The sequence below is a fragment of the Rhineura floridana genome, chromosome 4, assembly GCF_030035675.1.
Source record: "Rhineura floridana isolate rRhiFlo1 chromosome 4, rRhiFlo1.hap2, whole genome shotgun sequence".
In the NCBI taxonomy this organism is placed as follows: domain Eukaryota; kingdom Metazoa; phylum Chordata; class Lepidosauria; order Squamata; family Rhineuridae; genus Rhineura; species Rhineura floridana.
Window position 1 is genome coordinate 45,974,517 of NC_084483.1, and position 23,228 is coordinate 45,997,744.

Below are 23,228 nucleotides of genomic sequence, written 5' to 3' on the forward strand. Positions count from 1 at the left end.
GTTATACTGCACTTCCTAAAGTACTGAAGAGCACTGCATAAATTCTAGAGTACTAATTCTCTCCTTGTCCCACCATGAAGGCTCTCCATTAGACATTTATGGATAACATAGACACAGAGATGTCTGCCAATACAGACTTATCAAAGCCCATCATTCTAGCTGGGTAATTCTCAAACTGTATGCAAGGTCTAGTATACAGTACCAAGATAGGGTGATAACGTCCAGCTTTGATGGCTTTAAAAGGGGATTACACAAACTCATGGAAGGTAATACTATCAGTGGCTACTACTGCTATTAATCATAGTGGCTATGCAGACGCTCCAAGGTCAGAGGCAGTATGCCACTAAATGTCAGTGCTGGGGCAGGGGTGCAACAATGGACATAGCTTTCATGTCCTCCTTGTTAGCTTCCCAAACCTTCTGAGGGCATCAGGGTGGAAAAGGCTGCTGTAGCATTGCAGGACAACACTTGGACAGGCCTTATTTGGGCTATTCCTGAGTTACACCAGCTTCATGCAATATAGCAGATAGGCCCACTCAAGTATTTTCTGAACTGGCCACCCTGTAGAATGAGCCAAAAATGGAATCCAGGGTGGAGTTATGCAGCTGCAATGGTGAGGTTATGTAAACAGGGATGGGCTCAATTCTCAATAGTGTTTTCTGAGTTCAGTGACCAGGAGTCTCTCCAGTACACAGACTCTTGCTCTCATAAGGATTCATGCGATTTATTCTGTTTTTATTTATCATGTAGGGATATTTTTTAATGGATTGTATGTTGCTGATATTTTCAAACCGCCTATGACAAATCTTTTTTAAAGAGTGGGGTATACATTTTATCATAAATAAATGGTGGACATTTTGCTAGTTTATGAAAACCATTTCTTCAGAATAATAAAGTATGGGTTGGAGACCATCTAGCTGTGAGAACATGTTGCTCAAGATGTCTATAGACTGTTGGGGTTGGATGTTTTTAGGAGTTATTTTTGAGGTCAATATTTAATTATGGAGATACATTTTTGCTGCTATTGTGGCTATGGCTTTGTATTTTTGTGGTTAGACACTATTGTGAAGTATGTGGGGACTGCTTAATTATATATTTATTGAAATGTTCTCATTAGTTTATTGTTTGACTATTGTTTGACTATTTATATTGTTTTATTTTTGTATTTTTGCAATTTATTTTTGTAATTTTGTAATTACAAAAATTTAGTAATTTAGTAATTTTATTTTTGTAATTTTAGCAAAAATATGTAGGGTTTTTTTAATGTTTGAGCCACCTCGAGCATAGCTGCTATGGAAAGGTGGCATACAAAACAAATGAAGAAGAAAAGGAATAAGTTAGCCAGTGTGAAAAACAGGATGCTGGACTGCATGGGCCTTGGTCTGATCCAACAAGACTCTTGTATTCTTGTATCTCAAGAGGACTGTGAGACTCAGCAAGAATGTTAATTATGCAAATTAAAAATAAAGAAATAAATGTTTTTCACTGTTTTCCAGAATTGCTTTTGAGACAAGCAATCTGCCAATTACCAAGGTTTATAGTTTTTGCAAAACAATCAGCCTGCTCTTTATCATGCCACTACACTTTTCTTTCTTTCTTTCTTTCTTTCTTTCTTTCTTTCTTTCTTTCTTTCTTTCTTTCTTTCTTTCTTTCTTTCTTTCTTTCTTTCTTTCTTTCTTTCTTTCTTTCTTTCTCCCACACTCCACAAAGATGCTTAAATCAAACAGGAGAAAGGAGGATGTCAGCGATCCCCACTCCCAGGTCCCTCAGCCTCGCTTCTTGTAAACCAGGCTTCCTTAACTCTTCACTGCCACTAATTCACACAGAATACTTTTTAAACCCTCCTAGTAGCGTGTATGGAAGGTTTTAGATGTGAGATGACAGCACCACTGAGAGACTGGATAAATATTAAACTATGTTTGTAGGTTTATTAAAGGAATGTTATTTACAAAAGGGAATACTGATACCAATTTTAGGTCTCTAAGGTGCTTGTTGATGGGTTTAAGTCTCCAGAGATACCATTGCTGTCACCACCTGGAAAATCTCCCCTGCAGTGACAGCTATTTATTTCCCTAAACCTCCATCCCAGGCAGTTACTCCCACAACTCAGTCCAGCAACTGGGGTCAATCTGCCTCAGTGCTTCCAGAGCTCCTCTGGTTGTGCTCCCAGCTGTTTGGACAGTTTGGCCAGTGCTATAAACCCACTTGGATCCCTTCCCTCTGCTAAGACCTTTCTTCATGGCAGCCTCACAGACCAGCTCAGCCACCAGCTCCTTTCTGATCTTCACCAGACACCTATTAACAACACCCTGGGTATTATACAGGTGCAGGAACACCTATATTATACAGTCATGAGAGTGGCTGTATACTATAGCCAGTGTGGGTTTTTCACATTCCGCAATGTTAAATTAAAAATACCCCCATGATATTCTGATGCTTCCCATAAGCTCATTTCAAAACAAAACCTTACAAAACTTATAGTCCTGAATTCAGAAACGCTTGCTTAACAACCCTCTCAATTTTCATGGCGATACACAAAACAGTCAGAGAGAACAGAGAGAGTTCAAAGTCTAAAAAGAGAGAAAAAAACCAGAGAGCCCTTTTGGATTTTTTTCTGTCAGAGTTCTCATAATCTGTTGAAATTCATTAAACATCAGCCATGTTCACAGAGACCTGTAATCCTGTTACTGACCTTGCCCCATACTCTGACCTTCTGCAGTTTAAAAGTTAAAAAAATGCCTGGCTGATTTTTAATTAATTTAATAAATTTTGCATTGAACTGAATGATAATGTTGGGCATGCTCAGTAAGAAGCAACTGCCAGACTCACAGCTGGTTGACTTGCCTAATCAGGGGGCCACAACCACACCAGACTTTGATTTCATGTGAGACAGTGGGTTCCCTCAGAGAATCCTGGGAAGTGTAGTTTGTGAAGGGTGCTGAGAGGAGACTGCTATTCTCCTGACAGAAGTCCAGTGTGGTTTAACAGTCAGCCACTCTGACTGAAGCTCTGTGAGGGGAACAGGGCATCTCCTATAAACTCTCAGCACCTTTCACTAGCTACACTTCCCAGGATTCTTTGAGAGAAGCCATGACTGTCTAAAGTGAAACAAAGGTCTGGTGTGGATGTGGCCAGGGACAGCTTTGGTTTATATTTGGGTGGGAGGCTACATGTACCTCCTGTAGAATAAAAAGGTAGGGGAAACCCTGAAAAGCAAGGATACTGTTCACAATGTTTTCCTTTTGGAAAGGGGCTCCCCTCTGACTAGTGCCCACCCATCCAATCTCCTCCCCTCCCCCTCCTCCTCCAGGTCAGTGTTGGACTACGACCTGGGAGACCAGGTTTGAATGCCCACACAGCTGTGAAGCTCACTGGGTGACCTTGGGCCAGTCACTGCCTCTCAGCCTCAAAGGAAGGCAATGGTAAAACCACCACTGAATACCGTTTACCATGAAAACCCTATTCATAGGGTCGCCATAAATCGGGATCAACTTGAAGTCTGTCCATTTCCATTTTCAGACATGATTGCACAGAAATAAATCCCACTGAACTCAAAAAGTATGCAACTGATCAAGCCCACCCTTCCTTCTCCTCCCTCCTATCCCCTTCCTCTTGCCCTTCCCTCCCCCTCCACTCCTCTCCTTCCCCCTCCCCATGATCAGTTTTACCTATCTTAAGCATGATTCCACAGGAGAAAATACCATTGAACTCTTTTTTTATCATTAATTTTTATTCAAATTTTCAAAAACAAAACAAAACAAACAAAACAAATTAATAACTATTACAATAAAAACTATTGACTTCCGATTTGTCGTAGATTAGCTATAAGTCTATAATATATAACAAACCTGTCTCTTAATAAAATTATACAATCACCTTCCTCCAGTGGTTATCTTAATTGGTATCAAATCTCATTAACATCATTTTATTCTTTCCACAAAAAGTCAAAGAGAAGTTTCTAATCTTTGAGATATATATCCATCAATTTTTCTCCAAATAGACATGTCAATTAATCCATCTCTTCAGGTCTACTAAGTCCAGTAATTTCAATAGCTCTTCTCCCATTCTCCCATTATCAGTATTGATTCCATCTTCCATCTTCCATCTTTGCACACCCAATAATCTTGGTCTTGCTGCCATAGTCATATAATAAGAGTCTGATAGGGATTTCTTTCATCACAGATATTTTCTTGCCATCAATTCTGAATGTATTACTGAAATGTTGTTGTAAAGTTGTATCTCTGTTCCTCTTTTTTACAGAATGCACTAACACATCTCTTAAGAGTTTTTCCGTTGTCACATATCTGGAATTTATTCTATAAACTTTCTCTATTTCAAGTTCCATCAAATCCTTCCAATCCAGGATTTTTTTCGAGTCGTTGATATCTTTATCTCTAATCTCTTCACCAATTCCTTCAGGGGCAGCGCTGAATTCCAAACAGTAATATTTGTCTTTAGGATCCATCACAACCATAAAATCCAAATCTTTTTCCAGGTCCATATTTGATAAATCTATTCCAATCTCCAGGGCTTGAACCTTCCCTTTGATCTTTCTTTCGTCTTCTTTTTCTTGTCCAGTTATAGAATCCTGTATTTCTTTCAGCTCCTGTCTCATTTTGCCAAATCCAATTTTCATCTCTTGTCTGTTCTGTCCCAGCTCTTGTTTCGTTAGCTTAATCTCATTCATTATTTTCTGAAACATATTTAGAGAGAGAACCCCTTCCTGAACATCCAGGGTCTCAGCCTCCTTCTTGATTGTCATTCTTAAAACCAAAAGAACAAAACCCCTTCAATTCCAATATAGTCACTATTCTCAAGCAAAGAACGTTTATTTCTTTTTCCAGTCACAAATGAATTAATCTTCCAAGCCAGATGACATCACCCTCTAGACAGCACGAACTGCCTTATCTCTTATATGTCCAAAACAAATTTAGTTCACAGCGTCCAAATGATTAGTGGCATAAGGAATAAGCAGATTCGCCAAAAAAAAAGTAGACCAGAAAAAATAGTCCCAGACATATAATACTCAAATATCAGATAAATCAAGTTTTCTCTTCAAATCAGATGCCTCTCATCCGTTAATATCTTTAAAATGTTCAATTCCATGCCAGCTTTTTGCAATAAAAAACAAAGATAGGCTATTTCGATTTTCTTCCTCCTTAATTCCGTATGTAAAAGAGAAAGTTATAACTCACCCAGGGCTTCTTTGTTGCTGACTCTTTGACAAATCTCTTTTGCAGTAACGATAACAAAATGATGATAATAGACAGGAGTATGCTTGCCTGTTAATTTCTGTTTTTCTTTGAAGAAAAGAAAAGTCTTGCTTAATCAGTTAGAGCCTGTTTGTAATCCCTGGCTCCGTCCGACGCTGTTGACTACCTTCCTTCATAGGCAATTCCAATGAATTCCAGTCCAACAAACACCACGGAACTTCTGTGGGTAATCTCTAAGTTTCTCCCTTGCCTGGGAGAAAAATTTCCCAGTCAAAAGAAAACTTCTGACTGGTTTTAAAACTGAAAAAGCTTCCTCTGAGACGAGAGCTCGTCTAGAGGCAAGCACAGGCGGAGCGATCCTCCTGGGAAGTCTCGAAAATACCATTGAACTCAATAAGCATACAAATGATCAAACCTGCCCTTCCCTGCCCCTTCCTTTGCCCCTCCCCCTCCAATCCCCTGCTTCCCCTCCCCCTCCTTCTGCTGCCCTCTCCCCTCCTTTTCTCCTTCCTTCTCCTCTCCTCTCCCCCTGCTCCTCGCCCATGGTGAGTTTTACCTATCCTAACCATGATTACATGGGGTAAATCCCATTGAAATCAATAAGCATGCAAATGATCAGACCTGGCCTTCCCCTCCTTCCCCTCTCCTCTCCCTTTCTCCTCCCATCCCCTCTTCCTTCTTCCTCCTCTCCTGCCCACTCCAGCCGTCCCTCCCTCCCCCCAGTCAGTTTTGCCTATCCTAAATATGATTGCATGGGAGTAAATCCCACTGAACTCAATAAGCACGCAAATGTTCAATCCATTCTCAGCAAACTTGCACAGGATCCCATTTCTTACCTCCCAGATTAAAAAGCAGAGAAATTTATGAATAGGCAAAAAACCTTGCAGTTTAAAAATGTACCTATAGCCCACAGATATTTCTATCAAACTTTAAGCAGCAGGGAAATTGGGCAGCTATAGTGAAAGCACCAGGGGAGCAGGAGACCTGAACTCCTCTCTGAGATATTTTACTGCCCTACAAATGGGTCAAAATGCAAACACAATTTGGGCTGGTCTTTCACAGTCCAATCCACTTGCTGTGTAGCTTGGAAGAATTTGGTAACATGTGCCTCTGAGCATATGGTGAGTGGTGGCAATACCTGCCATCTCCCAGAAGTTCAGTGCACTTTTTTTCCAAGCCATTTTTGCCCATTTTTAAAATATCCATTTTAAGAAATCTGACAACAGGTACAACATTTGTAGTGGTTCCATTTAATACCCCAATCAGATTAACAGCCCCGCAACAGTTAATTTTGTTAATTTTTAAAATTAACATGGGACCCTACTATGAAGCACCACATGCACACATCGACTTGGTCCCTCCCCCGTTCTAAAAACACAGACAAAATGGCTACCGGACTGAAAACCTCTGCCTTTTTCTCTTTAATATGTGGATTCTCCTTCAGTTTTTTTGAACATCACCATGAAGACTACAGACTTGTAAAGCAAGTGTTTCTGAATTGAACAGTATATGGTATGTAGTTCTCTGTTTCCATTTGTGCTTATGTGAACCACCAGAAGGGCATGGAAGGTAAATTTGGATTCCTCCATTGAGTATGGGGTTGGGTTTGATGGCCTTATAGCCACCTCCCAACTCTAACTATTCTATGATTCTATGATGTATTTTGATTTCACATGGTAGAACACATTTTACCCCATCACCCATAGTATGCAGGCGCTCCTGTGCCTCTATAATACCAAGGGTGTACAATCCACTTCCTGTGTCACATGATTTGTTTATGTTACTTGGGCTGATTGCAGGTGTTGCCAGCACTCACTATATGCTCAGAGTCACATGCTACCAAATTCTTCCAAGCTACACAGACAGTGGATTGGACTGTGAAAGACCAATCAACTGCCTTTATACTGTTGCTCCCTCCCTGCTAAAATAAAACTAGCACAGCACAATACTTGTTTCTGTTATTTGGGCTCATTACATGTGTTGCCAGACTCACCATATGCTCAGAGGCACATGCTACCAAATTCTTCCAAGCTACAGAAAAAGTTGATTGGACTGTAAAAGATGCCCAAATGCAAAGAAGCCCAAATGCACACGTGTTTACATTTTTACAAATTTGTAGGGCAGCACAACACCTTAGAGAGAAGGTATAGTCTCCTGCACCCCTGCCTAGGGTTGCCAGATCTCCGTTTTCACCCTGAGACTCTGGTTTCTGGGGGTCCCCTCCAGCTCGCCGGCTGACTCACCTTAATCTCCATACTTTCAGCTTTCATTTCCAGAGATACACACCAAAATGTCAGCCCTCCCCCACAACTTCTTGGTTGCTCTAAGTTCTGCTCTAATCCCTGCCCTTTCAGGTTTTTAGCCAATAAGAAATTAGGGTTGTGAGTGACAAGGAATGATAAAGACAAAAATGTAGAGTCAAATTGAATTGTCTGCCTTCAAGTAGATTCTGACTTATGGCGACCCTATGAACAGCGTTTTCATGGTAAGAGGTATTCAGAGGGGGTTTACCATTGCCTACCTCTGAGGCTGAGAGACAGTGACTAACCCAAGGCTCAGAAACATGCTTTTTCCTGCTTTTCTGAACATCTCACAGATTGAATAAGTAAATTTTCAGTCTTTTTCTCTCCTGTGTAGGAGTCAGACAGATTTAAATTTTGAAGAGGGCAGCGTTTTGCAAACTTCCCAAATTGAAGCTTTAACCCTCTTTTCTCTTCTCCCAGGCATTTTAACATCATTTGAATAATATGTGTTTTTAACTTGCTTATCTGTTTTTATGGGTTTTAATGGTTTAAATTTGTATACTTGTTTTTAATGTTTTTAATTGTTGTAAACCGCCCAGACAGCTTCGGCTATGGAGCGGTATATAAATGCAACAACAACAACAACAATCATCACCATCATCATCATCTAGTACTTGATTTTCCAGAGTAAACATATCCAGGGTAAACTCCATTGAATTCAATAGGACTTCCTTTTGAGTAGACATGGTTAAATTGTGCTGCAAATTGATGGGATTTTTGAGTGAACGTAGGAAAGAATTGTGTTTGTGTTGTATATCTTTCTCTCCCCCTCCAATCCTATTTTTAAAGCAATTAGGCAGGGCTTACTTAGGTATCACTGTTTTTGTTATGTTGGAAACTAATACTGATTTTATTTTTTTAATGTTCTGCAATGATCAACTGCTTTTGACAATAAACTATTATATGGGGTGTATGTATTTTTAAATCTCCAATGTGCGTGTGTATATGGGAACCTTTCCAACGACTCTGTGAGGTAGGGTTGCAGTCTGGAAACCAAGGCAGCTTACAATAACAAATATCCCTTTAAAATCCAATAACCATAAAAACAAGTATAAACAGTTGCAAAACAGCGTAAAGTGGCATGATTCTGAATTTTGGGTTATGTGAATGAAGTTGGTTATCACTTGAGGTTGCAGTTCTGTCCCTGTTTGAGTTGGAACTTGCTTCTGAATAAATAAACCTGGGATTGCACTATAAATATATTTACAGGTTGTGTAAATAATAAATATATTTGATAGTCATGCTTATACAAATATTTCTTCATTTATCATATTTTTGGTTTTTGGTTAGGAATCCTGACTGGTTGTGAGATGCTTAGTTTTCTGCCTTACTCATAGGAATCTTGTTGTGGTTGGTATGGTATTGCATTTAAGAAATCACTGTCTTCTGTTCTTCTTTTTCTATTTGCATTTCATTTACCTTTATCCTCATTCCCTTTCATCCATAGAAGCAACAACAGTGGTTCCATGCGCTCTGCTAAACCTTCTTAAACCCACTGATGATGCACCTTGTTGTTTGTTTCTTGTCCAATAGTGGTAAAAGAGAATTCACATACTGGGCAGCGTGGCTGCAATTGTTGTTGTTCCTAAGCTACTGTCTATGAAGGTAGACCAAATCATGTGTGCTTTCTCTCTGTCAATTATATTCACTGGAATTGGGTTGGCTGATAAAGTGAGTTTATAGCAGCCCACAGGCGAGACAGAAGAGGGTAGATAATCTTCTTACTCTTTACTCAGACCTCTTTCTGAAGTGAAGGGTCAAATCTGTAAAGAAATTTGGATGTTAAAAAGTAGGGGCAGGGCATTCCAGGCAGAGGGTTGCCAACCCTACTTGGATATGGATATCTTTGCAGAGGATCCCTTGTCAAGCTTTACCAACAACACAATCTAAACCGTATCTACTGAGAAGTAAGTCCTATTGAGTTCTATGGGGTTTAGTCCCTTAGTAAGTGTGTTTAGAATTGCAGCTCTTCGGGGGCATCCATCTTTATTTCTGAGTGCTCCCATCTAATCTCCACAACACTAGGCTCCTTTCTTCCTACAATGGCCTTCTGGTGACTGGCCTGGCCTGGCCTGAGGGCACTTGAACCATTTTTGCCAGAAGCTAATTGGCTAGAATAAATGTTCCCCATCCAGGCTCCATCTTTTAGCTAAGATTTCTATCTTAATTTCCAATCAGATAAATGCTTTTGTATGAATTGTATGCGCCAAGCAACTGTGGTTGATGCTTAATGTATCATGCTTAATGACATCACTTGGACCCGCCCCATGATGTCACTTGGACCCACCCTGTGACATCACTTGGACCCACCCCATGATGTCACTTGGACCTGCCCCATGACGTCACTCAGGCCTGCCCCCAAAATCTCAGGGTTTGGGATGCTTCTGACCTGGCAACACTACACCTGCCACATTCACTATAGCTGCCCAATTTCCCTGCTTTTTGAGTCTGACACAAATATATGTGCATCTATTGGAATGTTCTTAAACCAGAAGTTTTTTTTATTATAGAATTAATATGTAGACCTCAGTCCTTCCCTCATCTATTTTCACCAACCAGCTCCCTCTATCCTCAGCTCCAACCAACAACTTCCCACTCCAACTGCTTTTCCTAATGTACAGTTAACTCCTTGCTGCCTGGAATCTCCAGCCAAACAGATAGAATTTACCTGTTCCAGGCCCCATCTAATAGAATCTTAACCCTATTGTGTGTCTCTCTCTCCTCTCAGAACCTGTCACCACTGCGAAGCAGGCTTGTAACAATGCACCAAAGCAAGGCCTCACACATATATAGCATGTCCAGTGCATGGAATAATTAATTACAAGTAATGAATTACTTGTAATTCATTACTTTTTTGAGGAACGAGTGGGTAATTCCTTTACATTTTGATTGTAATAGAACTAGAAGTAATTTTCTTACTTTTGTGGAGTAATTGTAATGTTTCCAGCATGATTTTTGGACATTACTTGCGGGGGAAGCAGGGGAAGTCTTCTGCTCCTCTATTTGTGGATAAAAATCATGTGCCTCAAACTGGGCTTCTGTGCGGCATCCCTCTTCCTTCATGCTCTGTGGGTGGGTAGGAAGTGATGAGGGAAGAGGTGGTGAGATGGAGTGGAGAAAACAATTGTTTAAAAAATGGATGGTGGTGGTGAAGAATGGAGTGGAGGGGAAAAGGAGCCAGAGGGCAAGAACATGGATAAAGGAGGAGGCAGAAGCAGAATGGAGATGAAGAACTGTGGAGGTGAAAGATGACAATGTGTGTGTGTGTGTATGTTGTGTGTGTGTGTGTGAATACTGTGTTTGCACTTGGCACACAAAGTGGCCTCCACCACCCTCTCTGGCTACTGTGCTGCATTTGCAGTACTTTAACTTTTTTGCATCTCAGGGGAAAATATTTGCTTGGGTTGTCCCTTAGCTGGTGGCAGGGCAGCGTCCAGGAGGTGGTTAAGTGAGAGAGTTTATTCTTGCTGGCTGAGGGGGGGTTGCACTTGGTTTGACATGCAAAGATCTTAGTAGTGGCCTCTGCCTCCGTCCCCACCTCCCTTACCAACGGAGAGACCACCATTGCTATCTTATGGATAAAAAGAATTAATCGACTATCTCTGTATGTGTGTGTTTTTTTAATGTTGTTTTAGGCTACTTAGATGTGCAGCAGCCAAGGCCAGCACCTTGTGGGTGTTTTTCAATAAAGTAACTGAAATGAAATTGTAGTGATTACTTCTGAGAAAAAGTAAAGTAATCATTTACTTTCAGAGCAATTGTAACTGTAACAGTAATTACTAGTTTGGAGGCCATGTAATTGTAACTGTAATTTATTACTTTTTTAAAGTAATCTTCCAAGCTGTGAGCATTTCTGCACAGAGGGCAACACCACAAATGGTTGCTGAAAAGCAAGAACAAAATGGAAAAACTCTACTCATGCCAAATGCAGAACACAATGAGCTGAATGAAAATGTCCTTGACATTGAAGAAGGCAGAAGTCAAAGAGTTGGACATTTTTATTCAATTCTGTAAATTCTCCATTTGTAGCCAGCTTGAGGTTAGCATAGAGACAGTAAGAGGGGGGATAATAAGGCAATACTAAATATGAGAGAAAAGAGGCAACCCTCAAAATGGTAGTGATAAAAAAACAGGGAACTTTACTATTTCATTAAATTGCCCAACATGATGCAGTGGAAGTCTACCTCCGGGATACAGAAATAACTAATCTTAATTCAAGCAACAGAAAAATCAGAATACACACTGTATTCAATATGCACAGCCACTAATCGTAATCACGTAGACCAGCAAAAAATCAACATAAAACATATTTTGGTAAAATTATCCATTAACTTGTACTAATCATAAAACAAAGCAATATCATCAGTCTCATCTTACACACCTGTTTTCAACTTTGGAGGCATATTGTTTGGAAGCATGTCAGAGAGGACTGGGAAAAGGCTTGGATCCTTCAGATCCCAAACCTTCTTAGACACTGGACACGCTCCGAAACCCAGGATTAATTTACACCAGCTCATGAGGTAGTGAAAATCTATCCTTTGTATTTCTCTCCCAATGGAAAAATAATAATAATTAAAACTAGTAAAAGGAGGGAGAAGTGCAAGAGTGCTCCTCCGACATCACTTCTGCTCTGCTAATGCAAGCCAAGCAGGGCAACTTAACTACCTTAAGATTCTTGCTCAGATTTAGGATTACAGCCTAAAGCTCACAAAGTCACTCACTGAAAAATCACTACTGTTATAATTATAACTCCTTCTATATGCATGAATCCCTAAAATAAAATATAGTTGGACAATTTACTATTTCATTAAAGTTACCTATTTTTCAGTACCATTTTATGGCTTTCCTCTTTTTCAAACAGAGATAGTTTTGTTTTTATGAACAAGGTATGGAAGGCAAATAATCTTGTAGGAGGATTATTGTGGGAGGGTTGTTGTTGCAGAAGGGAATTGTAGCATTTTATTTCTTTATTATAAAAATTGAAGTCACACGTGTCTCCATAATGGTACACTTAACAAAACTGAAAAGTTTTCTTTCCCTAAGAGCATTTTTCCAACCAGCAGTACTGCAATACCATCTACACAAGTTTAATTTTGAGCATTTCTCATAACGTTTGACTGATTTCTGAAAGAAGTGACATTATACAGCAGCCTATTTCACTAATTTGTCTCCTGGTGTAATGTCATCTAAGAGTGAATTATGAAGGTTTGAAAAATGTGATGCTGTCTTCATAAGTTCATTCATCAGTTTACACTGTGATGGTGACTGTGTTTCATCAGCGGTAGATCTTCCTACTCACATCAATGGAAAGAAAGCCTCATGTATGCAAAGGGGTGAATGGAGAAATCCATCTAAAGAGGTAGTTTGTGTACACCTCGGTTAGTGAGCATATTCCCAGGGCTGGGGACCAAGATAAGCTCAGCAGTATTTGTTACACTCATTTCCATTCAAAACCTTTCCCTAATAACATGCTTACCCTCTGAAATGTACTATGACATATTAATTATGTCCATACTAACAGTAGCCACAATCCAGAAAAAGTTAAAGCACTCTAGTTTCCTAAAACAAACAGCTAAATGAACACTTTAAAGAAGGGGAAAATATTTCTAGTATTCAGAATTCTGAAATGCATAATAGGAGATGTAAAATGTCTAATAAAGCATTTGGAAACCCTAGAGCAAATATTTTAGATAATTCTCTAACATAATGTTTCAGAATGTATTTATTTGTTTGAAAATTGCATTTGTCATTCTTCAGGGAGAAAGATCTCAGAGCAGCTCACATTTTTTCTTTAAAAAGTGCAATAAATTTAAATAATATAAAGTACAAAAGCAGAAGACAAAATAAAGCAAAAGCATTACAGAGCAAATTTGAGCATAAGCAAAAAGAGAGAGAATATTTTCACCTAGCACCAACTACAGTACCATGAAAGCTTCCCTGGGGAGGAAATTCTACAGGCAAGGGGCCACAACCAAAAATATTATGGTAACTACTAACCACTCACCTGAAAGCAGGGATATCAAAGACAGGCCTCAGAGGTTGCTCTTAATACCCAGCCAGATTCATATTAGAAAATACGGTCATTTAGGTACTAAAGCTGTAGGTTAAGGTTGTGCTACTGATTGCTCACCTTGATATGCCAGTTTAAATCCTTGCCTATTTTCTGAGTGATCACTATAAAAATGGATGAGAGTTTCATGTGTTGTGCTTAATAAAGATGGTGGGAGGTCTGTTCCACTGAACTGGCCAATCATAGAACTGGTGTGATAAGGACCATTCTGAATTTCAAGGAAGTCATGGTTAGCTTCGGTGGAGAAGTTCAGAAACTGTATATGTGCCCCTATATGGGGAAACAGTAATAAAAATTATAAACTAAATGTAAATATAAATTATTACTCATGTAAAGATGAAAATATATAAAACAATCCCTCAAATCTCAATTTTACATTGCAGCTTAGATCCCTAGTTTGTTAGAAGCCCAGCCTATAAATGCTAAAAGTGATCAAATACACAGAGTTGAAAACCATAGTCAAGCTAATGAAGGCTACTTAACTTACCACTTAGAAAGGAACTGTTCATCTATATGCTAATCTTTACATATTTATGTAGCCCAGGCATAGAAACAATGGACAATTAATTATTTAGTGATTTATGAAAATTATTAATATCACATGCAAGGCCTCCAGTGAGTTTTTCTCCTCACACATTTAACAATCGTGTGAGAGGAAGCGTGGCCCCAAACTCACTGGTTCTGCTTCTACAGTCATGTCCTCACTGCTCCCACTACCATCACCCATGTGTTGGAGGGAAGTTCTAGAGCCCTGCTATCCGATGGCATGGACAGTGGCAGGTGGGACTAGCCAGCGACTATGCAATGGCTGGGATGTATCCAGTGAGTGTAGCTCCACTGCTCCCCTCATGGATTGTTATTCACTTAAGAAAAATGATTTAATAGAGCTACATTATCTCAATAATCCTTAAAACACTCCTGTAACGTAGGCTGGTACTAATATTTAGCTCCATATTATAAAGGAAGATGGAGGGTGGTGAGAGCGAATCGCTATTCTCAGGTCACCCCACCACAGAGTCTATGGCTGACACAAAACTTAAATCAGACACATTTGTGTCTTACAGCTGTTACTACCTTCTTTCACCACCTCTTCTAAGTTAATCATTGGTTCACACTGACATGGTTTTTCTCATTGGTTTGACTTTAACTGTAATGTCAAGCACCATGACTGCTTAAGCATCACATATAGTGGGATATGGCCTGTGCCAATTCCAGTGCTAGAAATAGATTTTTTCTTTTACAGACTGCAAACGGTTGGTAAAATAGCTGTATTCAGGGGGAATGTATCTGACAAAATGTGATTTTTGTCACAATTTGGATTCCTGCATTGAGCAGGAGGTTGGACTTGATGGCCTTATAGGCCCCTTCCAATTCTACTATTCTATGATTCTATGATCTCAGCAGAATATTAATCATGTTTCACATCTCAGAACAGTTGTGCTTATGCTAGAGCTGCCCTCAGTGAAAACATTTGACTGCATGTGGGGGGTTTTTAGATGGGGGAATGCCTCACAAATATTGAGAGGGTGTGGGGGAGTTGGATGGGGGAATGCCTCACAAATTTTGAGAGAGGCAGATGTTTGGGTAGGGAGGCAAAGGGTCATGGGGGGATCCTTTTAACTTCATTGTATGAGGTAGTCAAGGGCTGCCTTTAAGGGGAAGTTTGCTTTAACTAGTTATTAAGCTGCAGATCAGACACGCAATATAATTAAGTTGTAGCCCATTTTCTAACCTCTTGTGCCTTCTATATTCATTCTGATGTAAATGGTGTGAGAACTACTGTTCTATGAACATGTAACGTTCTAATGTAGCATTAAGAAAATGGATACTACTATCCAAGCCAGTGTGTTTTGCAAATGGGTTCCCTCATAAAAACTGTCAAATTGATAATTTTGTAATATATATAGCAATAGGAATTCATCTTGCAACACAGGTTACTTTTATAACCATACTGTTTCTATTATCCACAATGTGACTAGTGTCTAACATTTATACAAATACCCAAAAGACAAACAAGGCATTATTTTTAAAACAAACTTAATTATTAAGAACCTGGCATTATAGCTGGATTTATAATAGCTAAACTGATTAATTTAACTAATTAGCTTAGCACAGCATACTATCTTTATGTAGTATATTATATTATATAAATCCACGCAAGGAAGGAAAGCTGTTAATATAGAAAATAAATGAATAAGCGTTTAATAACAGCCACATTTTAATTAGCTAATAGTGCAATACAATGCATACCTACTCAGAAATAAGCCCCATTTAATTAAATGGGGCTTACTGCCAGCAACACGTGTACAGGATTCCAGCCTAAATCTAATAATTTCCTATCATTTTTTTATAGTGAGAAATCTTGTTTCCATTATATTCCGGATTTACACATTTCCTTCAATGGAAAATTCATCCACGATGATCACACCATCTTATTTATCCTAAGATACTTTCCTTAAAATACACAGCTGCAATTTACTAATGAATCCAAGAAGGCTGTAAACAAATTCCACCTATCCATTAAAGTATTTGGATAAGAACTGTTCAGCATTTTTTAATCTAGTTTGTGATATACAAAATACAGCCTTATTATCTATCCTTCATGAATAATGTATAGATTACCCACAAATGCATTGGAGGAAAGAAGTGCAAAGTGAATGGCATGGCCTTTTGTTATAGGACTGAGAAAGGACATACCAAACTGAATTAGGTGTTAGTGTTTTATTTCACATTACCATTCTAAATAATGTTTTTACTAAAGGTAAGATCCTCTTTCTAAGTGTTGGGCTGGATTCACCCTTCCTACACCTAAAATTGGGATGCATGCAGCTCTCCATGCATGGAGTGTTGCTGATAGAGTAGGTGAGGTGGCAGCAGAGGACTTCTGCCTGAGGAATAATGAGGACGAAAGGATGTGGCGGGTAAGTGGGGAATGGACAGGGATTTCATATTTCAACTAAAAAAAACCCCTACTTTCACTGGACAAAGCAGCACACAGAAGCAGAGGTTATAATATCATTATATATTACTGTTAAATTTATTGATCAGCTTTCTACAATTGTGTCAAAGGCAGTGTACAAAGCTAAAAAATAATAAGGTGGTCATTGCTTTGGAAGCCAGAGAACTCCCACTTATATTGAAAAATCTAATGTTCAGCTGAATTATTATTTTATCAGGATTCTTACCATATCCAACAGGCAACAATATCTTCCATGTGCAGCCTAGGTTACTAGGATAGTTTCCTGGGAAACCTGGGCTCAGTATCACTCCAGCCATATTTGTCAGTGTTCCGCCACATTTAGCTATTGAAAATAAAGTAATAATAATAAAAAACTATTTAAAATTCACGATTTATTCAATGATGAATTACTTATGCAATGTTCACATAACTGAAGTAATATAATCACAGAAACACAGAAACACACACCAATGAGGAGCCATGTATGCACTCCAATATACATAGAAGGCTCTTGTTTGAACAGGCTTTCCAATTCACTTTGAAAGAGGCAGCTCTGCACATGCATTCTTTTGCATGTAGACAGCAGCACTCAGCATTGAAATAAACAGAGAAGTCTCCATCAGTAGAAAGACTCATTTGGACAAGGTCTGCTCCAGCAAGAAATCACCAACAACAGTATTCACTAAGTCTAGGTATCATATGAAGGGTAAATAGACCCCTTATCAGTCTGAATTATAAAATGACCATCAATAAATTACATTTTCTCATATTATTTGTATTTTTATACTTGATTTAGGTACTGTGTTTGCACATGAGAATGTACCATTGGTCTCACCTGAAAGGTGATTTTCATAGGAGGTATGCCATCAAGCGGGTAATGACTCCACCTATCGTCCGAAGGCAAGAATGTTTCTGAAGTCAAGACTAGGGACGTCAGGCCCCTCCCACTCTCCAGTTCATTCGCAGCGAGTCCAAGAGAAATATCTAAAAATGCAGGAAAGGCCAACGGGCCTACCAGCAAGAACATAACATAATAGCAACATTCATAATAATATGACTCTAAAATAGCGAGATAACAGCAGTCTTGACTTCACTGATAAATGTAATAAAATAGCGTAACAAGCATATATAACATTCCCAACAAAATATCTAGGTATCCTCCAACTGGGAGGGTCGTGATGGCATACCTCCTATGAAAATCACCTTTCAGGTGAGACCAATGGTACATTTTCCATAGGAGGTGTGCCATCAAGCGGGATGTACCAAAGCAGCCCATAACAGGGAGGGACCACCCACATCCTAATCCTCATTAAGAACCTGTTGCAACACTCGTCTGCTAAGAGAGACATCGGCAGAGGCATAACGATCTATTTTATAATGCCTTATAAACGAGTGTGGGGTAGACCAAACAGCAGCCCTGCAGATATCAGCAACAGGAGCATTAGTAGCAAAAGCAGCCGTAGTGGCCGCTGACCTAGTTGAATGAGCTGTTATGCTAGCTGGTACAGGAAGCTTAAGGGACTCATAAGCTAAGGCAATACATGCACGCAACCAGCGGGATAAAGTGGAATTAGCTACTTTTTGCCCCATAGACCTTGGATTAAAGGATACAAACAAAGACTCAGTCCTTCTGATATCCTGAGTCCTGGACAGGTAGGTCTTGAGAGCCCTCCGAACGTCTAACGAATGCCAGGCCTTCTCGAGAGGATGAGTAGGATTCGGACAAAATGATGTCAGAACTATGTCCTGGTTGCAATGGAAAACTGAATTGACCTTAAGTCGGAAGGAAGGGTCAGTTTTCAGCACAACAGAGTCCTTGTGAAAGACACAGAGATGACGAGCAGAAGACAAGGCGCCCAATTCTGAGACACGTCTGGCAGAGGTGATTGCTATCAAGAACAAGACCTTGAAGGATAACAGACGTAAAGGCACAGTCCGAAGAGGTTCAAACGGAGGGCGTTGTAAAGCCTGCAGGACCTTTGACAGACTCCATGAAGGGAAGCGGTGGACTACAGCTGGTGAGCGTAGAGCGGTTCCCCTCAGAAAGCGTTTGATGAACGGGTGTGATGCAATAGGGGCACCAGTGGAGGACACTGAGAGAATGGACGACAGAGTGGATGCATGTCGACGTAAAGTGTTGGGTCTAAGTCCCATCATGAGGCCCCTATAAAGAAATTGTAGTACCTGTTGTACTGTAGCCCTGGAAGGATCAATGTTCTGGGACTGACACCACCTGGAGAACGCCACCCAAGTATGTTGATATATATGAGTGGTAGATGGTCTTCTCGAGGCCAAAATAATGTCAATAAGAGCGTCTGACAGGCCAGCCGATCTCAAATGTCCCCGTTCAAAAGCCACGCTGTTAGGTTGAGCCACTTGGGATCCTGATGCCATACAGGACCTTGTGATAAGAGATCTGGCCTGACTGGGAGTGGCCAGGGATCCGTCACCGACATTGCAAGGAGCTCCGAGAACCACGGTCGACGGGGCCAAAATGGTGCTATCAGGACCAGCTGTGCCCTCCCGCGTCGTGCCTTCCTCAAAGTTTTGGCTAATAGGGGTATTGGAGGGAAGGCGTATAATAGTCCCTCCGGCCACGGCAGTGACAGAGCATCCACCGCTTCCGCTGTCGTATCCAGGTATCGAGCGAAGTACCTGGGTAGCTGGCAATTGCGACTGGAGGCAAATAAGTTGACTGAGAAGACGCCAAACCGACACTGGAGAAGATGGAACACGGTCGGATGAAGTTTCCATTCTCCCGGAAAGACCTGTTGTCTGCTGAGCCCGTCTGCTGTAACATTCCAAATTCCTCTGAGATGTTCTGCTTTTAGGGATTGCAGATGTTGTTCTGCCCAGTTGAAAATGAGGTAAGCTAGGTTCTGCAGAGGTCGGGACCTGGTGCCTCCCTGTCTGTTTAAATGAGATTTGGCACACGTGTTGTCCGTTCGAATGAGGACATGGTCCAAGTGGAAGCGAGACTGAAAATGAAGCAGAGCTAAGTGGACAGCTTTTAGTTCCAGCCAGTTGATAGTCTGAGTTTGCTCTGTTGCGTTCCAAACTCCCTGAACAAACTGGGAGTTGCAGTGGGCTCCCCAGCCAAGGAGGCTGGCATCGGTGGTAATGACAGTCCTGTGGGGTTCTCGGAATGGAGTGCCTTGGGTGAGATGTTGTGCCCTTGTCCACCAGCGGAATGACAAGCGCAGTGTGGGGCTCAAGGGGATTACTCGACGGGTTGAGGTGGCAATGTCGTGTTGGAAGGGCAGCAGGGCCCACTGTAGCTGGCGAGTGTGGGCTCGAGCCCATGGCACAATATGGATGGTGGACACGAACATTCCGAGAGCCCTGGCTAGAAGCATGATGTCTGCAGATGTTTTGTGCATCAGAGATCGTGCGATGTCTGTGATAGCAGATATGCGATCTGGGGACAGGGACACAGTCGCTTGCAGGGTGTCCAACATTGCCCCCAGATGTTGTAGGCGTTGGGTTGGTTCTAGATGGCTTTTGTCGAAGTTGACTAGCCAACCGTGGGTCTGTAAGACATGTAGCGTGTTAGATGACGCTGAGCCTGCTCCCTAGAACTTGCCCGTATTAGAAGATCATCCAGATAGGGGTAGATATGGACCCCTTGAAGCCTAAGGTGAGCCACTAGAATAAGTAGCACCTTGGTAAACACTCTCGGAGCAGACGACAATCCGAACGGCATGGCGCAATATTGGAAGTGCTGGGAGCCAAAGGCAAAATGAAGAAATTTTCTATGGGCTATGCAAATGGGCACATGGAGGTATGCTTCCTTTAGATCGATAGAAACCAGGAAGTCTCCTTCGTGCAGGCTGTCTGTAATGGAGTGGAGGGATTCCATTTTGAACCTGCGATACTTTACGAAACGGTTAATGAACTTGAGGTCCAATACCGCCCTCCATGAAAGATCTCGTTTGGGCACAGCAAATAGGAGGGAGTATACCCCTTCCGACCTCTCAGCAGTGGGGACTGGCTCTATTGCCACTATGTCCAAGAGATGATGTATCGCAGTCTGCATGATGCAATGCCTAGCTGGTGCCCTGGGACAAGGGGAGGGATGAAACTTGTCTGGAGGTATTGCCCAAAACTCAATTGCATATCCATAACAGAAAAGGTCTCTGATCCAGGAGATCTGAGTAAGGCTTAGCCAATGTTTGCCAAATAGAAGGAGCCTGCCCCCAACTGGTATTATATTAATACTGTCGGCGCTGTCGAGACCCTCCCCTGTATGAGGATGTAGAGGAGCCTCTGCAGCCCTGGTACTGACCTCTGCCCGGGAAACGCCGGTTCCAGCCTCCTCTGGAGGAGTGGAAATCATATGTTGGGAACTCACGGCCTCGTCCCCTGGGCCGCGTTCCTCGAAAGGGCTGGGACGTGCGGTACGCATTGAAATGTCTAAAAGGTCTGCGCTCAATGTTTCTGACGGTGGCCAAGACAGGCTTTTGATTGTCCATAGGGTCAACAAGCACTGCCTTTAGTGCCTCTTCGCCAAAAAGTAATGATCCGGCGTAAGGTGCCCGTGATAGATTAACTCTGGCAGTAGAGTCAGCCTGCCAGTGACGCAGCCAGAGGGTCCATCGGGCAACAACCTGAGCTGCCATAGCGCGTGCTCCTAGCTGATTCGCATCCAAGGTGGCGTCGGCCACGAAAGCAGCTGTTTTGCGCAATTTGAGTAGCGATCTGCGCAGAGTGGCAGGATCTGGATTGGGGTCCTCGATGAGGTCGTCTAACCACATCATCGCTGCCCTGGCGAAAATAGAGGCTGATGTAGATGCACGCATAGAAAAGGCGATGGCCTCATGGGTCTTGCGTAAAGCAAAGTCCAGTCTCCGCTCAGTGGCATCCTTTAAATGAGAGTCCCCTTCCCTTGGCAAGAGGGATCTGGAAACTAAACTGGAAATAGGTTCGTCTATGCCAGGGACGGCCAGTCTGGTAGAAAAGTCCGGGGCCAAAGGATAAAGTCTGTCCGCAATGTTATTCAAGCGACGTGCCTGTAAAGGGTGGGAACATTCGTCCTTGGCCAATTTAGCGATGGGGTCTGGCACAGGGAGAAAGTTTTCTGCTGGCGTGGGGGATTTCAAGACCCTGGCTCCCTTTAAAGCAGGAGTGGCAGCTGCAGTTGGAGTAGATTGAAGGCCAAGGGTGTTCAACACTCTGCGCACCAAGGGCTGGTAATCTGAGGCATCGAAGAGGCGATAGGATGTGTCCTGCTCATGGTCAGAATGGTCACTCCATTCGTCTCCTTGGTCTTGCAGTACGAATGCGGACTCCTCCTCACAAGAGGCGTAATCAACGAACCTGCCCCTGGCAATGTCAAACGGGTCTGGGGAGCCTGATGGGTTTGTCTCACTGTGTGCAAAGTGTTCCCCGCTGCGCTGAGGGATAGCGGGAACTTGTGATGGTGACTGTCTCTGAGTGAAAAACGACAGCATGCCCTGAAGTTGTGAGATGAACTCGTGGGACAGCTGCAGTCCCGGAGATGTAGATGGTTGCTCTTGGACAGGCGGAAGTGTGGACGGCCCCACAGGTAGTGACGAGGAGTAAGCCCCAGATTGGTTGACCGTTGGTTGTACAGGAAAGCCAGGAAAGTCCTCCTCATCAGAGGAGGCAGCAGGAGAATGAAATAGGGTAGTTAACTGTGCATGGTTTGACTCCTCTGGAACCAGAACAGAGACATAGCGGGGCCGCTTGGTTGCGCAGTGGCTGGAAAGATGTTTGGTTTTGGCCACCGCTTTTGAGTGCTTATGTTTGACCGCCTTAGGAGGTTTAGGGTTGGTCATCTGGATTGTCTCTGGCTGTTGTGGCGGCTTGGTTGCCTGGGTTGTCTCTGGCTGTTCTGCCATCATATATTTTAAAGGGTAGCAGTACACGGCCACAGATGGGGCAGAATGCACAGACCCGAGCAGGCACAGTACACGGCACACGACTGGGGCAGAATGCACTGGCAGATGGCTAAGTACACTGCCACGATGGGGCAGAATGTACAATGAACAGTCTTAGAACAGGCGCAGTACACGGCACACGACTGGGGCAGAATGCACTGGTAGCTGGCTAAGTACACTGCCACGATGGGGCAGAATGTACACTATGAACAGTCTTAATACACAGCCACAATTGGGGCAGAATGCACAGATAGCTTGGCACAGTATCGGCAGGCTTGGTACAGGATGGAGCATAATGTAATATTTGCACAGCTTTGCACAGTGTCAACCACTTTGCACAGTCCTAGCAGCAATGATAGTCTTTGTACTGGTCCAGATAGCAGCAGTAATCAAATAGTTGCCAGGGCCAGCAGCAGAAGTGGAGTTAATGAAGGAACCTATGTAGATCTATAGGATCCTATCTTTTAACACACACACGAGGGGCAGATCACACAGTGAGTTGAAAGAGAGCCTGGGTTCTGCTATCCACAGCCCGAGTAAGGGCGACCCCCCTTTGCGATACTAACAGGCTAGTAGAAAGAGCGGGGAAAAATAGACAATCAAAATGGCGCCCACGAAAAGAAGCAGGAAAATTGGCCAATCAGAAGAGGCTAGTGGGGATGAAGAAGCAATGGCGGTCCCCTGGGAGCACCAGCAAATGAAACAACGGCCGCCAAAAATTTTTTAAAACTGTAAAAGGGCAGTCTAGAACAGTTATACAGCTGCGGGCCTGAGGACATAATC

At 42.0% G+C, this 23,228-nt stretch overlaps 1 protein-coding gene across 1 annotated transcript in view; it reads right to left on the reverse strand.

The window, feature by feature from the left end:
* The window catches only part of CSMD1 (CUB and Sushi multiple domains 1), a 1,745,606-nt gene that overhangs the window by 195,312 nt on the left and 1,527,066 nt on the right, over positions 1 to 23,228 (reverse strand). Inside the window, exons 40-41 of the mRNA XM_061622907.1 lie at positions 16,772 to 16,888; positions 13,647 to 13,856 (exon numbers count right to left, since the gene is read on the reverse strand). Coding sequence (XP_061478891.1) covers positions 13,647 to 13,856; positions 16,772 to 16,888 — 327 coding nt within the window. The remainder of the gene's footprint in view (positions 1 to 13,646; positions 13,857 to 16,771; positions 16,889 to 23,228) is intronic.